This window comes from Lemur catta, chromosome 4 (genome assembly GCF_020740605.2).
Source record: "Lemur catta isolate mLemCat1 chromosome 4, mLemCat1.pri, whole genome shotgun sequence".
NCBI classification, from domain to species: Eukaryota; Metazoa; Chordata; class Mammalia; order Primates; family Lemuridae; genus Lemur; species Lemur catta.
In genome coordinates, this window is record NC_059131.1 from 1,676,485 (window position 1) to 1,690,947 (window position 14,463).

Here is a 14,463-nt window from a genome sequence, read left to right on the forward strand (position 1 = left end):
CACCGGGGGGAGGAGCACCACTTGCGTGTCGAAGTGTCCGTGCTCACTGGGGGGAGGAGCACCACACGCGTGTCGAAGTGCCCGTGCTCACCGGGGGGAGGAGCACCACTCATGTGTCGAAGAGCCCGTGCTCACCGGGGGGAGGAGCACCACTTGCGTGTCGAAGTGTCCGTGCTCACTGGGGGGAGGAGCACCACACGCGTGTCGAAGTGCCCGTGCTCACCGGGGGGAGGAGCACCACTCATGTGTCGAAGAGCCCGTGCTCACCGGGGGGAGGAGCACCACTCGCATGTCGAAGTGTCCGTGCTCACCGGGGGGAGGAGCACCACTTGCGTGTCGAAGAGCCCGTGCTCACCGGGGGGAGGAGCACCATACACGTGTCGAAGTGCCCGTGCTCACCGGGGGGAGGAGCACCACTTGCGTGTCGAAGAGCCCATGCTCACCGGGGGGAGGAGCACCACACACGTGTCGAAGAGCCCGTGCTCACCGGGGGGAGGAGCACCACACGTGTGTCGAAGTGTCCGTGCTCACCGGGGGGAGGAGCACCACACGTGTGTCGAAGTGCCCGTGCTCACCAGGGGGAGGAGCACCACATGCGTGTCGAAGTGCCCATGTTCACCAGGGGGGAGGAGCACCACTCGCGTGTCGAAGTGCCCGTGCTCACCAGGGGGGAGGAGCACCACTCGCGTGTCGAAGTGCCCGTGTTCACCAGTGGGGAGGAGCACCACACACGTGTCGAAGTGCTCGTGCTCTGCTGAGTATTTGCCAGTAACTGTGGTTTGTGTTGCTGAGTAGCTGAGATGGAAAATACCCAGTACATCAAAAACTTAAATTATGAAACCAAAAAGCCAGCTTCACCCTTTCCCGTCTATCTTTTCCATCCTTCAAGAGCTGGTGTGGATCCCCGGGTGGGCAGGCATGCTCCGTGTCAGCTGGGGACAGCCACGTGGGGGACCACACACCATGGCTCCGGCAGCCAGGGCCCCACGTTAAGATGCTCCACATCACATAAGGGAAATAAAAAGCCCAGACCCAGGCTGACGTGGTCCAGGGACATGGTGGCCAATGCCCACAGAAAGAGAAAAAAGAAGGAGCGTGTCACTTGCTCATCTCTGTGTCCTTACAGGCGCTGCCGCACACCTGGCCCACACTGTAAAAGTTCAGTGATGTACCTGCTGAATTAAAAGTGGCATCATTCACGAAAGCAAGGGCTGCTCCCTGGGAGCCTCTGCAGCCCTCCCCTGCCCTGCGCCTGGGCTTGAGGACTCCACCCCTGCGGAGAACCGCTTTCCCGGGTGTGGAAATCCTGTGCTCTGGGAGAAAAGTGTTCACCTCTGCAGCCACAGTGCCACGGCCTCCAGGAGAGAGTCCACGTCTCAGAGATTCATCTACCCAGCTGGTGCCAGGCCTGTCGCCACGTCCTCCATGCCCTTAATCTTCCATCATCAGGTTCTTCTTCCTGGGTAGGAACCTGAATCTTCATGAAAACAGAGTTCTCCTTCCATAAAGCGTGAGTTAAGAATTTCCACAAAATGATTTTCATGCTAAGTGCATATACATTTTCTATCGGCAACTTAGAACACCTTAAGTCTGACGTGCAAACTTGCAAATCAAAAATTCTCGTGGAAAATGTAAATCAAAAAAGGAAAAAGAAAATGAAAATCTTCGGTGACCATTTACCTGTTACTAACTAACTCATTTCCCTCTTCACAGATTCAGAAGTAAACCGAGCATAGCAGACGACTGTGGTTCCGACGTGGAATTAGGGGGCATTACTTCAGCTACTCGCTCTTCGTTCCTTCTGCCTCCGTTAGTCTGAGATTCAAGCGCAGCGATCACCCGCACGCCAGCGGCTGGCTTTTGTCTCATTGAAGGTTTCCTTTAGAAACACACGTGCTTGCACACACTTGCACACGCACACACGCCAGAAACTGGTGCTCCCTGAGGTGGCTGGCAGATGCCCGTGGGCTGGGCCTTCAGGCTCACGCCCTGGAGGTGCTTAATTTCCTAAAGCCTCCGACGACAGGGGACACTTTGGGTGCTCCTGCCGCTAAAGCTCTTTGAGGAGGCTCAAAATGGTCTTATTGCAAAACTCCAAGTTGTGGCAGAACTTATTTTAAAGTAAAAATTTGACAAATTGATCATATAACGCAAAATTTTAAAGGTTTATCACATAATACAAGTGAATAGACTCACGAGAAAGTAAATCAAAGTCCTTTTCTTCAAGCAATAATTCCTTGCTGTTACTGGAATTCCCAGTAGACACTGACCCGCAGCAGCGTTTGGTCTAGATGCTAGGAAGCCTTTCACACCAGGTCCGGCCCTGCATCCCGAGCCCCACGTGAAGGCTGGAGTTTCAACACAGACCTTCCTTCTGGCGAGACCCTCAGGTCAGGACTTCCGTGGAGAGTGTTTTGCCAAACGAGCACCGGTGATCAGGCCACACTAACACTCCAGACTCTCCTAACGCAGCTGGGAAAGCACTTCCCGTGTGTGCAGCCCTGGTCTACACCGCCGTCTCCCTAACTAGAGTGGGCAGTTACAGCTCACAGCCCGACCTGTCCCAGTGCACACAGCCGGCGGGCCAACGCCTCTGCAACTCACGCCCACTCTTGGTTCAGCGTTTGCAGCTGTTCGGCCCTCATGGGGCATTTCTGGGACCAGCTTCATTCTTAACAGGGCTGCCCTGAATGTGCCATTTGTCTCTGAGAGGATCCACACTTCAACCTCTGCCGTTTCCACGCTGGGAGAGCAGGTCTTGCCAGCCTCACGGGCGTGACCCGGACACTGCAACAGTCCCCGGATGACTACATCGATCGTGTCATTAACTGTTTGCTCACTTGCCTTTAAAAAGCCTGTCTAGGGAGAAAGGAACTAGTGCTCTGGGACGGATGAGAAGCCCACGGATTTCTCCTGCCGGGACTGGTCTAAATTCGGCGTGAAGACTCTGACAGGGCAGCGAGGGGGAGTTGGAAGAAGTCCCAAAAGCAGAAGACATGAAACCAACAGACAACACAGCACACCCCATCTCCACGGGGGACACGTCCTGGCTTCTCACTGCTGCCTATGCACCCTGCTGCCCCTAAACACCACGAGAGACACCCACGAAGACAAGAAATTAGAGCCGAGCACCTGGGTACCTCTGGTGACAGGCTCCCATCGGGCTACCTCTTCCGACCTCAATATCACAGGTGAGTTGGTGCCAGTTCACTAATTAAAATCCAGAAGAAAAACAAACAACCCCCCGCCACACACAGAAGGGGGAGTACATAAAAGCTTCCATCCAACAAGAAATGTCATGATTAGAGAATCTTCAAGTAGGAACAACCTAGGTTCACTTTCCTTAGAAAACTACGATTCTGTAGTTGATGTGTAGATGCTTAGACGTAAAAAGGACAGCACACCCTGTGCCTGCGGGTTTTCCTTCTGATTTGGCCATTCAGTGGGTGCCTGGCACAGCCCGCGACACCGTCGGGTGCCCGTTCAGGCTCAGCGTGTGGCCACCCCACCCCCTGCACAGATGCTCAGGGTACACGTCCCTGTCTGCTCATTAACCCACCCCCAGCGCCTCCTGGCTCCTGTTTTCTTTTCACCTTACTCCTTGCATGTATTTGTCTTTTATCCTACAAAGTATATCCACATAAGACGCTCTAATAAACAAACCAACAAGGTCTCTTTGCTCTTCTCCAGGGAGGTGTAAAACTGGAACACTGAGCAAAGCCAGCAGATCCGTCCTACAGAAAAGCATTTCTCAAGTGTTTCTGCAGAGCTGGAACGCAAATGAGACACTAGACGTTTCACGGGGCCCTCATCGCCGAGTAAAACTACTAGAGGGAGAGCTCCTTTATCACACCTTTCATTATTTATCCATGGGTGACACATCTGGAAATAACGGCTGTTATTTTATAGGTAGCAATCCCTACAATCATTACTGTTTGCAACAAACCTTGGCATAACCGGAGTATGCAAAGTGCAATAAAAAGAGAAATTGTATTTTATCATGGATCATCACCATGAAACTAGTACTATAAACACGAGAAAAAAAACCTAGAATTTCAGCCACACTTGCTACTCCAAACTAAGTTTATTTCTTTGTTCGTAAAAATCATCCACTTTTCTGCTTTATCACTCTCTACTAGTGAATTTGAGAGGCCGTAAAATGATATTAAGTCAAGAACAAAGTAGTACGTACCTAAGGTAAGTACACTACAGCCCTTCGTAATCATTGAGAAAAACACAAGAGTCAGGCTGCCTTGTGTAAATAAACCCACATAAACTAAAACAAGCAAATAAAAAATCTAAATTTCTTTGTGGCAGTTAACAAGGGCCACGGTAGCAGAAGTGATGGTTCTAATTTGCCAAGTTTCATGCTGATCAAGCAAAATACATACTGCTCTTCTTCAGACAAGTGGTTCCAAAATGAGTGGTTCCCCATTCTGGATTTTAGCACCTGGGGTGAGGACAGCTCAAGCGACACCAAGGAGTTCTCAAAACAACCTCCATGTGACATTCAATTCACGTCCTCTGCAGATGCTCACTGATGCCCCACAGCATTTAGGATGGGAAGCAGAGGTGCCAGGACGTGTGACAGGAGGGGCCCGGCTCCCGAAAGAGCGGACACCATGCACGAGCCAGCAGCCGCAGCTGCGGGAACAGAGATTTCAGATGACATGGGAACGCTTGTGTTAAGACTGTTCCAAATGCATTCTAAAATTCTTCAAATTTATTACTTTACTGAAAAAGGAAAAATCTTAAGAAAAAATAGTATCTATAAAATGGTGATTAAGTCATTGGTTACCAGTCAAGTTTTGAAAAACTCTTTTTAAAAAAAAAGCATGTAATGAAGTATTTCCCCAGCTTACGAATCTCTCTTACAACATACGGACTTGGCAATGTGGTTAATTTCTTCCTGCTTGAAAATGCACCATCGAGCTTATGAGAGCTTTCCATAGCACCGCAAGGACTGAAAGACAGAAGCCGAGAGTCACGTCGCACCACCCGGTCAGCGAGCTCCTTTGATGAAACCTGCAGACGCACAAGTTCTGCATGCTGTGACACATGCACACTTCCAGGACCAGAATGGTGTTTATACACTGCCTGGTGACCCTTTCCGACAGTGACTTTTGATACTGGGGGACTTAAAAGTCTGTGTTTATTCTGACATCTCTCACTGGGACAAATTTATAGCTCCAACAACCAAATAACTCCAATTAAGTCAGACAAAGAGCAAAGGGTGAATACAGGCTGTAGTTAGGGGAAAAGTTTTTTTTCAGATTTTTTTTCTTTTTTGTGGCTGCTCACATCAATTGTTAGCCTGAGTAAATCCACAGCACATGTCCGTAGGTCCACAGAAACACCCACTCCAACAACTAAGAATTCACAAGCGACAAGGGGCCCGTTTATTGAGTGTGTAGACATAAAAGCAATGACACTGACACCTGGACCTCAAAACCCTGCTCCTGGTGGACCATGTTCCAGGGTCGGGCACACTTGTCCATGGGACAAAGGTGGGTGAGGAGTCACAGCGCATGGCTCCGTGCTGGTGTCTCTACCATCCTGACCCTCTGTGGCAGGGAGAGCTGGAGGGCAGAGCCGGCCCAGAACGTCATTGGAAAGGGTGGAACTCACACCAGCCCCAGCCCTTCGGCCTCCCGCTGGGTTCACCTGTGGGTCCTCCCTAGACGGGCAGAGGAGAGCAAGCCTGCCTCACATCACCCGACTCTGGCGGGCAACGTTAACAAACCAAACGTTCTTCTCCCCGGGTCTTCTCAGCAAGTTCAAAGGCATCTTTTAAATCATAACATATTTGGAAATGAAACATTCTATCTAGAATCTATCTAAAATTTGAAGAGCAGTTTAGTCTTTCCTTCTGTTTCTTCCACCACTTCTCCTTCTCCCCACCCCTGTTTTTTAAACAGTAGAAGAAAAGTCAACCATAGTTAAAAATTCTTACATGTATACATAGCATACCTACAGGTTTTTTGATTATTTAACCTCAAGTATAACAGAACATTTAAAAAAATATTTTCTACTCTAGTCTTAATGTTTGTGTCCTCCCAAAATCCATATGTTGAAACCCTAATCCTCGGTCTGATGATACTGGGAGTTGGAAGCTTCCGGAGCTGATGAGGCCGCAAGGGCAGGAGCTGAGGAATGGGATCAGTGGCTCATAAACGAGGCCCGGGGGAGCCCGTCCTTCCTTCCCCCCGGGTGAGGACACAGGTAGAGGACACACCCTCCGTGAGCCAGAAAGCGGGGCCTCACCAACCCTGCCAGCGCCCTGATGGATTTCCCAGCCTCCACAGCTGACAGAAACAAATTTCTGTTGTTTAAAAGCGACCCAGTTTGTGGTATTTTGTTAAGACATCTTGTAAGCCATGATTCCGCTGGGCAGGCTGGGCTGCCTCTCTTTGCCTAACACGCTCTGGGAAATACCCATTTGGTTCATAAGACGATTGACAAAAACACACTTTGGAACCATATTATTTAATGGAAACTTGAACTAAAATCTTAGGGAGAACATGAATTTCCCTTGCGATACAGATAATTACCTACACTTCCTACACCGTGTGTTCAGATGTTCACATTCTGAACCCTCCTCTCCGGTTCCATACAAAGTGTAACATTGTTTTTTCTAGATCTGTAAAGAATGATGATGGTACTCTGATAGGGACTACATTAATTATGTCGATCACTTCAGGCAGTATGGACATTTTAATGATATTCATTCTACCAATCCACGAGCAAGGTAGATTTTTCCATCTGTTTACATTCATATTATGCTATAATACCCTACTCACACCTGTGATCCCAGCACTCTGGGAGGCTGAGGCAGGAGGATTGCTTGAGCTCAGGAGGTCGAGACCAGCCTGAGCAAGAGTGAGACTTCGTCTCTACTAAAACTAGAAAAATTATCCGGGTGTGGTTTCCTGTGCCTGTAGTCCCAGCTACTCGGGAGGGTTGCTTGAGCCCAGGAGTTTGAGGTCACTGTGAGCTATGATGACGCCAGTGCACTCTACCCAGGGCGACAGAGAGAGACTCTCTCAAAATACATAAATAAATAAATAAGATAAATCTTTAATGATGAGACCTGACTTTCATTATTACGGACAATTCTCTATTGTCATTAACAGTAGAATAACAACATTGGATCCCTGAAAATTTCAAGCACATTTTCTTACGACTTACCCTCAAAGTCAACTTTTGCAAGATTTTATGGATAGCTGTGAATTTACTACTCTTTGTAACATTTAACCTAAGCCAATTTCCACTGTCTGTCACACCAAACTAAAAAGAAGAAAAATGAAGAGAGATGAGGCCCATTCTTTTGTCTTCTACACAAAATGCGTCCAGTGCTGGTGGACCCACACTTACTGCTTCTCTTCTCCCTCCTCTCCCATCTCAACACCAGTCTGTGCCCTGGTCCTTCCTCCCGATCAGATCTTAACACGCACACCTGCGTTCCCAGGCGTTCCTGAACCCTCTCAGCCCGCCATGTCTCTGTGCTATCTGCCTCCGTCTGCATCCAAGGGGCATCCTCCCCCCAGAAGCAGGCTCGAAAGCAGAGGTCAGCTGGCCACCGTGTGGTGCGACGGGCCCTTGGACACGTTAGGGAGCGTGTGGCATGCCGAGCCGCGTGGCTCAGCTCAGCCCACGCGGACCCTGCCCGTGCTGGGCCAGGGCGGGGCAGGCTGGGAAGCAGCCACAGCCGCCGTCGTGAGCTGTACCCTCTCCCTGCAGAGCTTCTTGTTACTGACTTTAGTAACTTCCCCTTTAGAGGAGGTTTTCATCACCCGAGAAACAAGGCGACATGTATGACTCCTCTTGATATGCCACTTGGGAAACGGGGCACAACGAGCACGTGCCCAGGTTTCCATTATTTTGACTTTGCTTCCAGCAGCCAGCGGGGAGCATTAATCTGCAGCCAAGGTGCGCAGCTCTCGAGCAGCTGGAGGTCCTCTTCATCATCACAAGGAGACGGAGAACCGTAAAATTACCCTGTTGTGGCTAATCAGCCGTCGAACCGGTGGTGACGATGATGCATTGTGGAGACTCCACATCACAGCCTCACAGCGAGCTGACACCCAGACGTGCTCGCGGATGGTAATTACCTCCTTCCTGCTCTCACCTGCAGAGCTCAGGAAACCGCCCCTCTGTCAGGCTCCAAAAGCCGCCGGTACAAACATGAGCGGGAGGATGTCAAGTGCAGGAAGCGCGAGAACGCGGCAAGTCTGCAGCGACTGCTCACGATGCACTATCAACGTGTTCGCCCTACGTATCGATAAAACGCATTTCGCTATCGGTTTGCCACTGATTCAAGGAGAAACCTGATTCTTTACCTAAGAAATAACCACATGCAATATAAACAGAGTGGGCTTTAAGGAGACCTTCTTTACCTACTGCTGAAAAGGGAGAAAGTGTCATCGGTTACAAAGGGGAAATTGGGATTAACCTCTTTTAGACTCAGTTTCTTTAACAGTAAAAAGCCCAAATTTTATTAATTCTCCTTATTTATCTACATCCCATGTTGCTCCAGAGAGAATTTACAGTAACCAACACCCATAATCTAAAGTATGACAGCGTGACATGTGCGGAAACAGTCGAAGCATCACGCTAGACGGGTGCGCTGTGGGGAGCCTTGGGGACGGGAGCCCCGACACTGCTGCCTGCGGCAGGGGGCACACACCAGCCCGCAGGCACGTGCACCGCGGCCGACCTGAGTACAGGGAGCCGTGCGACATTCCTGGGCGCAACCCGACAGCGGCAGGTTGCTCAGGAAATGTCTCCTGGAGCTGCTCTCGGCTCCAACTTCACACACCAGGAAGAGAAGCAAACAAATGAAAACACCACGATCGCCTTGACTTTGACCCCAAACAGCATTCTTCACCTACACTGTATTCACCAGACTGAAATTTCCAAAAATGAAATTCCCTATCTAATAATAACACTTTGACATCATTGAAGATGCCTAAAAGACAACGCCAAGTGCTGGTGAGGACAGAGGCCGGGTCCTCACGCTGCGGCGAGACGTCAAGTGTGCCGTCACCCTGGAAACGAGCAGCAGCTGCTCCCGGCACCAGACGTGGCAGCTGCACTCCGGGGGTCTGAGACCTTACGCTCACGCAGAAACCTGTGCACTAATATTCACTACCGCTTAATTCATAATAGCCAAAAACTGGAAAAACCCAGATGCCTTTCAACAGGAGAATGGGTAAACACACCACGGGACGTCCACACTGCGGAATACAACTCGGCAACAGGGAGAACCGAGCTCCTGATGGACACACAACAACCTGGGAAACCAGCTTGGAAGCCAAGCGACAACGCGCCCTCCAGGAAACTGAGCTGAGTGAAGAGTCAATTATCCAAGGCCACACGGCATGCACTTCCATCTGCATGGCGTTCTCGAAATGACACAGTCACAGAGACAGAGCACAGATTAGTGGCTGCCAGGGGTTAAGGACAGGTGGGGGGAGGGAGGTGGCAGCAGGACAGATGCTGGGGACGGAGCTGTTCGCACCTTGACCATAGCGGTGGCTACGTGAGCGACAGAATGGCAGAGAATAAGTGTACACACATGACTGTGAGTACGACTAGCGAAATGCGCACAGGGTCAGCGGCTGCATCTACGCCAGCTTCCTGGCTGTGGCACTGCACTGTCATACGCAGTGACACTGTCAGGGAAATGGGGTGAAGGAACCCAGATTTCCCTGCGGGTGAATCTGCAACCTCAGAGTAAAAAGCTCAAGGGGAAAAAGCGGGGAAGAAAGAATCTGCAATAATATATTGGATAACAAAACAGAATTCAAGAAATACTTTGAACAATGGCAGCAAAATCAGAACAAACGGCATTCCAAGGTGCATTTGAAGAGGATAGTTAAATCTGCCTATGTGTAAACATCAGCTACTACTTTCATGGGTTTGTGTTCCATTTCAGTCTGATGCTCAGTGCCCTACGACACGCACGTGCGGCTGCCTCTCTGCATGGAGTACGTGACAGAGGATCTGCACACGGGGGAAGTCGGGGCGTGGTCCTGGGCTCTCTCTCCGTACTCGCCAGCGGATCTCACAGTTTCTGCACACATCAACCCTGAAAGTGACTGCTGACCTGCTCCCCCAGTGCCACGGTGCCTCCTAGAACACAAGTGCATGCTACATACATGTGTGCACACATGTACATACACGTGCACACACCCATGCAAACAAGGAAAAATACACGTGCATAAATGTGCTTACACATGCATGCACACACCCCTACAAACACACATGCACACTTGCACAAATGCATACACAGACACACACATGAACGCACACAGCCGTGCACATGCTTGTTTGCTGGGGAACATGGCTGTTGCCTGAAATGTGGAACTCTGAATGGTGCTGTGTAATTTGCACAGAGATCCCGTACTCGGGTGGCCGAGGGACAGCATCAAGGCCATCACCCCTGAGGACTTTAGGATTCTCCAACTGCCTCCCCTCACTCTGCAAGACTGCGTGTGATTTTCGTACTCAGAGCACCTCTATGAGAAGAAATAGCCATGACCTGGTAGAAGCACAATGATAGAAATAAATCACCACACACTGACGTGCAAAAGGCTACTAGAGCCACAGACCGTGCCCGGCCTGCAGCACTGTTCTTCGTGGCTTCAAGGCCCACACCTGATGACAGACACCTGAACTTGTCCTCAGTCCCCGTTCCAAATAGCACCCCCTAAGTGACCCCCTCTCCAGCTCCTCCAGTAATGAACCGCTGCGGCCGCTGGGGCAGAGCACATGGCTCATCACGGCTCGGTGCAGGGCAGCACAGCCTGTCCCGCCACGGTTAGCTGTTTACACTCTGGGCCTCCCCTGGGGATCATGACTGCTTGAGGCCAGGTCCCCTGGTTTGTCACCTTGGTGCCCCAGGAGGTGAGTGCAGCAGGTGCTTAATAAGTATGTGTTGGATTAAATTTATTTAATTGGTAGAGTTGACTAAGACAGAACTGACTGTACAGAGAATATGAGTCTTTTTCCTGCAGGCACACACACACACATGCACGCGCACACACATGTACACACAGACACACATACAGACATACAGACATACACATGCACACACACACGCACAGGTGTGGACTGGTGATTCTATTAAGTAAAATGATAATTACTGTTATTGCAAACACTCATAACAATGTGATGCCCCCGCAATCCTTCTAGAAAACATGGCTTCCTAATTTTGCCAGGGCTTCAGGACTCCAGAGATGAGGCATCGCTGCTGTTCAGAGGGCCCTGGCAGCAGCCGGTGGGTGGACACAGCCAACCCTCCAGCCACACTGAGTCAGCCAGCCGAGGACCCCCATGAGCAGTGGTCACATCTCTCTGTCCCTTGACATTCTGCATGGCTAATGGGAGGGCTTGGGGACACAGCCAGACACGCACGCCGTGTGCTCATACTTAGTCTACAGGAGGAAGAAATTATAAGCCTTCAACCTGAAGTGACAAATAATTTATGCACAAGTGCTGAATAAAAGTGCATTTACAAAGTTGAAAAGCAATATAGGACTCAAGAGCTATGCGGTGCCTGACGGCTTTGTCACTCCGTCAGGGAGCCGTGGGCAACACTCGTTTTAGACAAAGAGGAGGAAGAACTGGACACTCTCCCACTACACATGCGGGTGGCTGCTGTAAATGGGGGTGATCTAGAAAACACCGGGGCTGAAAAATAATCAACGTATAGCAGCTTTTTAAAAGAAAGCAGCATTTTAAAAGTGTGTGTGATCGCGGCTGCAGTATGAAGCCGCACAAGCTCCAGCACCTGTCCAACCTTCAGGCTTGTTCTGGGCAAATAAAATATGCAAAATCCTACCAGGCCATGTTGCCATGGGCTGTGTTGTCAAGGTGACAGAGCAGCTCCAGGGTCTGTGCGGTGCTTGATGAATCATCAGGGGACTCGTGGCTGCCTGATTCCAATTCCTTCGGCATCCTCCACACGGCTGCACATGTCAGGACTCTACTGTCTGAAGCTGCGCAACAGAGGACAATGTCAACAGAGCACAGGGTGCAGCCGCGGCCTGCAGGCAGCGCCAGCATTCACATACATTCACAAGCAGGGCACATCTGCTCCTTAAAATATTTAAAATCCCAGGCAGCAAAGACAGAGCAGAGAGGAAGACACAGACCGGAGTCAGCAAGCAGAACGAGGCAGCTCATAATTAGCATCCAGTTAACCCACTTTCTCCTTGTTTCAGAAACCATCATTCTGTTTCAGAAGAAAATTTAATTTCCTCAAAATCGATTTCCTTCTGTTCTTCTTCAACAGTTCTTCAAAAAAGGGAACAAAATGGGATGAGAGATATAATCGCCACACACACAGTTCGCGTCTGAGACTGGCATTAAATGGGTTCTTTCCTCACAGCTTTTAGGGACCATCTTAAATGGGTATTGAGCATGCTGAGAAACACTCCATTTGAAAATATGGTCATTAGTGTTATTCTGCTGCATTTTACCTAGGGCGGTGAGCGTTTGGGAGCAGAGGCAGAACCACTGAGAGGTGCCGGGCTGAAGCCCACGCGCTTTGATCCCTGGGCCTGGCAGGCGAGGGGACAGCCAGTGCTCCGCAGTGTCACCCACTGTGCCAGCACGGTGTGTCCTCCCAGAGACATCGGCTGTCCTCTCGGTCCTGTTGCCGGCTGCTCAGTCTGCCCCTCTCCCCCAGTCAACACTCTTCCTTTTTAAGATGCTCCAGGAATCTGTGCATTTTGGAACACTCTGTGGATAAAGAAACTAACCTTACATAAGGAAGCCTGGTGGGGCCACTTCTGTCCAGGGACAGTACCAGGCGCTAGGTCTCTGCCCCTCTAAAAAATTTCTCGGTATGACAAATTTTTAAAAAATCAGACTCAACATTAAATTCCTAAATATAAATCCTTTTAGAATTTGCTTTCCATTTAGTTTTAAATTGCATATACACTGATAAATTGACAAACACCTTCCCCTTTTAAAGATAGTCTTTAATAAATGATTATAACACAATGAATAGGTTTCAACATTAAACCATCAACTGATATCAAATGAAGAACATAAAAGTATTAAATACTATATTAGAACAAGGAAAAAAAATCTGTAAGTAACATTTCCTACACGTGAACTAACAAAAAAACAAACACGGCATTATAAAAGGAGAATGACCTTATATCACATATGAAAATGTGTCCCTTATTAGCTATAATAGTCCTTCAATCAGTGGATCAACTAATCAAGAAATATAGCAGTAAACACATGACAAATTGTCCAGCTTTATGGGTATTATTATTATTACAAATATCACCCACGATCAAATAATAGTAAGTGAAAGAATTAGGTTTTCAACCAGAGTTTTCTGATTCCAAATTCTGTGCTCGTTTGATATACCCTGTTTGGTCTAAAAAAATATGTAATTGTGGCTTAAACAAAAAGAATCATATATATCATATATGTATGTATGATGTTATTTCCATCTTTACAAAAATGGAGTGCACAATGGTTTCTGTCTACATGAGATTTTTTTAAATGAAATTTTCAGTTACCCAGTCTTTCTGCAGAGCCTGTGATCCTGGCAATGGCGGTCTTGGAAACACAAAAATAACCAAAAAGAAAGTTGGCAACTCTGAGTTGGAAAGAAGAAATCAATGCCTGGAACATTAACCCAACAGAGGCACAGATTATACTGATCTTTCTAAATGACAGAAAAAGAAAGGTCTAATCTGAAAAGTGTTAGAACTAATAACAGGAGAACTAAATTGTGGCTGAATTGCAAAATGAATGAAATACACAAAATGACAAAGGTAGGGAATAATAACAATTGCTGTTATATGGAAGACTCCCTACTGAGCAAACTCCTTCTTCGGAGAATTCTATTCAGATATCAGGAAAGTAACTTTTCCTATAACTGCCAGCTCACCAAGCTCCTTACCTGCTTCCGTGTTACCCTCAGAAAGGGCAAAATGGTGCTTATGAAATAAGATTTTTCACTCTCTAGTAAGCTGTCTCCCTTCAAAGTCTGCAGCAGATACTAAACTTCAAGGACTGGCAGGACGTCGAAGTTCCCCTACATCCCGCTCACCTACACGAGTGACCGCCCCGCCCCGGCGTCCACCAACCCCACAGCGTAGGGGAAGCACAGGGGAAGCTCCAAGGGAACAGTCAGCAGAACATACACTCACTTCCACTTTCACCCCACCCTGAAGCTCTCCTAGTATTACTACAAAGAGGGCTTTTTGGTTCCATTTTAGCAACACAAGGATAAGAAGAAGAGCAATGAAATTCTGGAAGCTGGAAAGCAAATGGCTCAGTACCAGGTGACTTAGCATACCCCAAAAACTGAATACTGAGACAGCAGAGGAAGGCTTAGAAGCAACCCCGTTCGTGTTGTCCATAAGGTTCAGGAGCTGGTGGCACCAGGCTCCCTCCAGAAGAGGGGGTGAACAGGAAGGGGAGGGCAGCTTT

At 48.8% G+C, this 14,463-nt stretch overlaps 1 protein-coding gene across 4 annotated transcripts in view; it reads right to left on the reverse strand.

Moving 5' to 3' along the window:
- The window catches only part of EIPR1 (EARP complex and GARP complex interacting protein 1), a 111,445-nt gene that overhangs the window by 26,618 nt on the left and 70,364 nt on the right, over positions 1 to 14,463 (reverse strand). For all 4 annotated transcript variants that reach the window (XM_045548969.1, XM_045548967.1, XM_045548970.1 and 1 more), the window contains one exon: positions 11,846 to 12,002. In XM_045548969.1, coding sequence (XP_045404925.1) covers positions 11,846 to 12,002 — 157 coding nt within the window. The remainder of the gene's footprint in view (positions 1 to 11,845; positions 12,003 to 14,463) is intronic.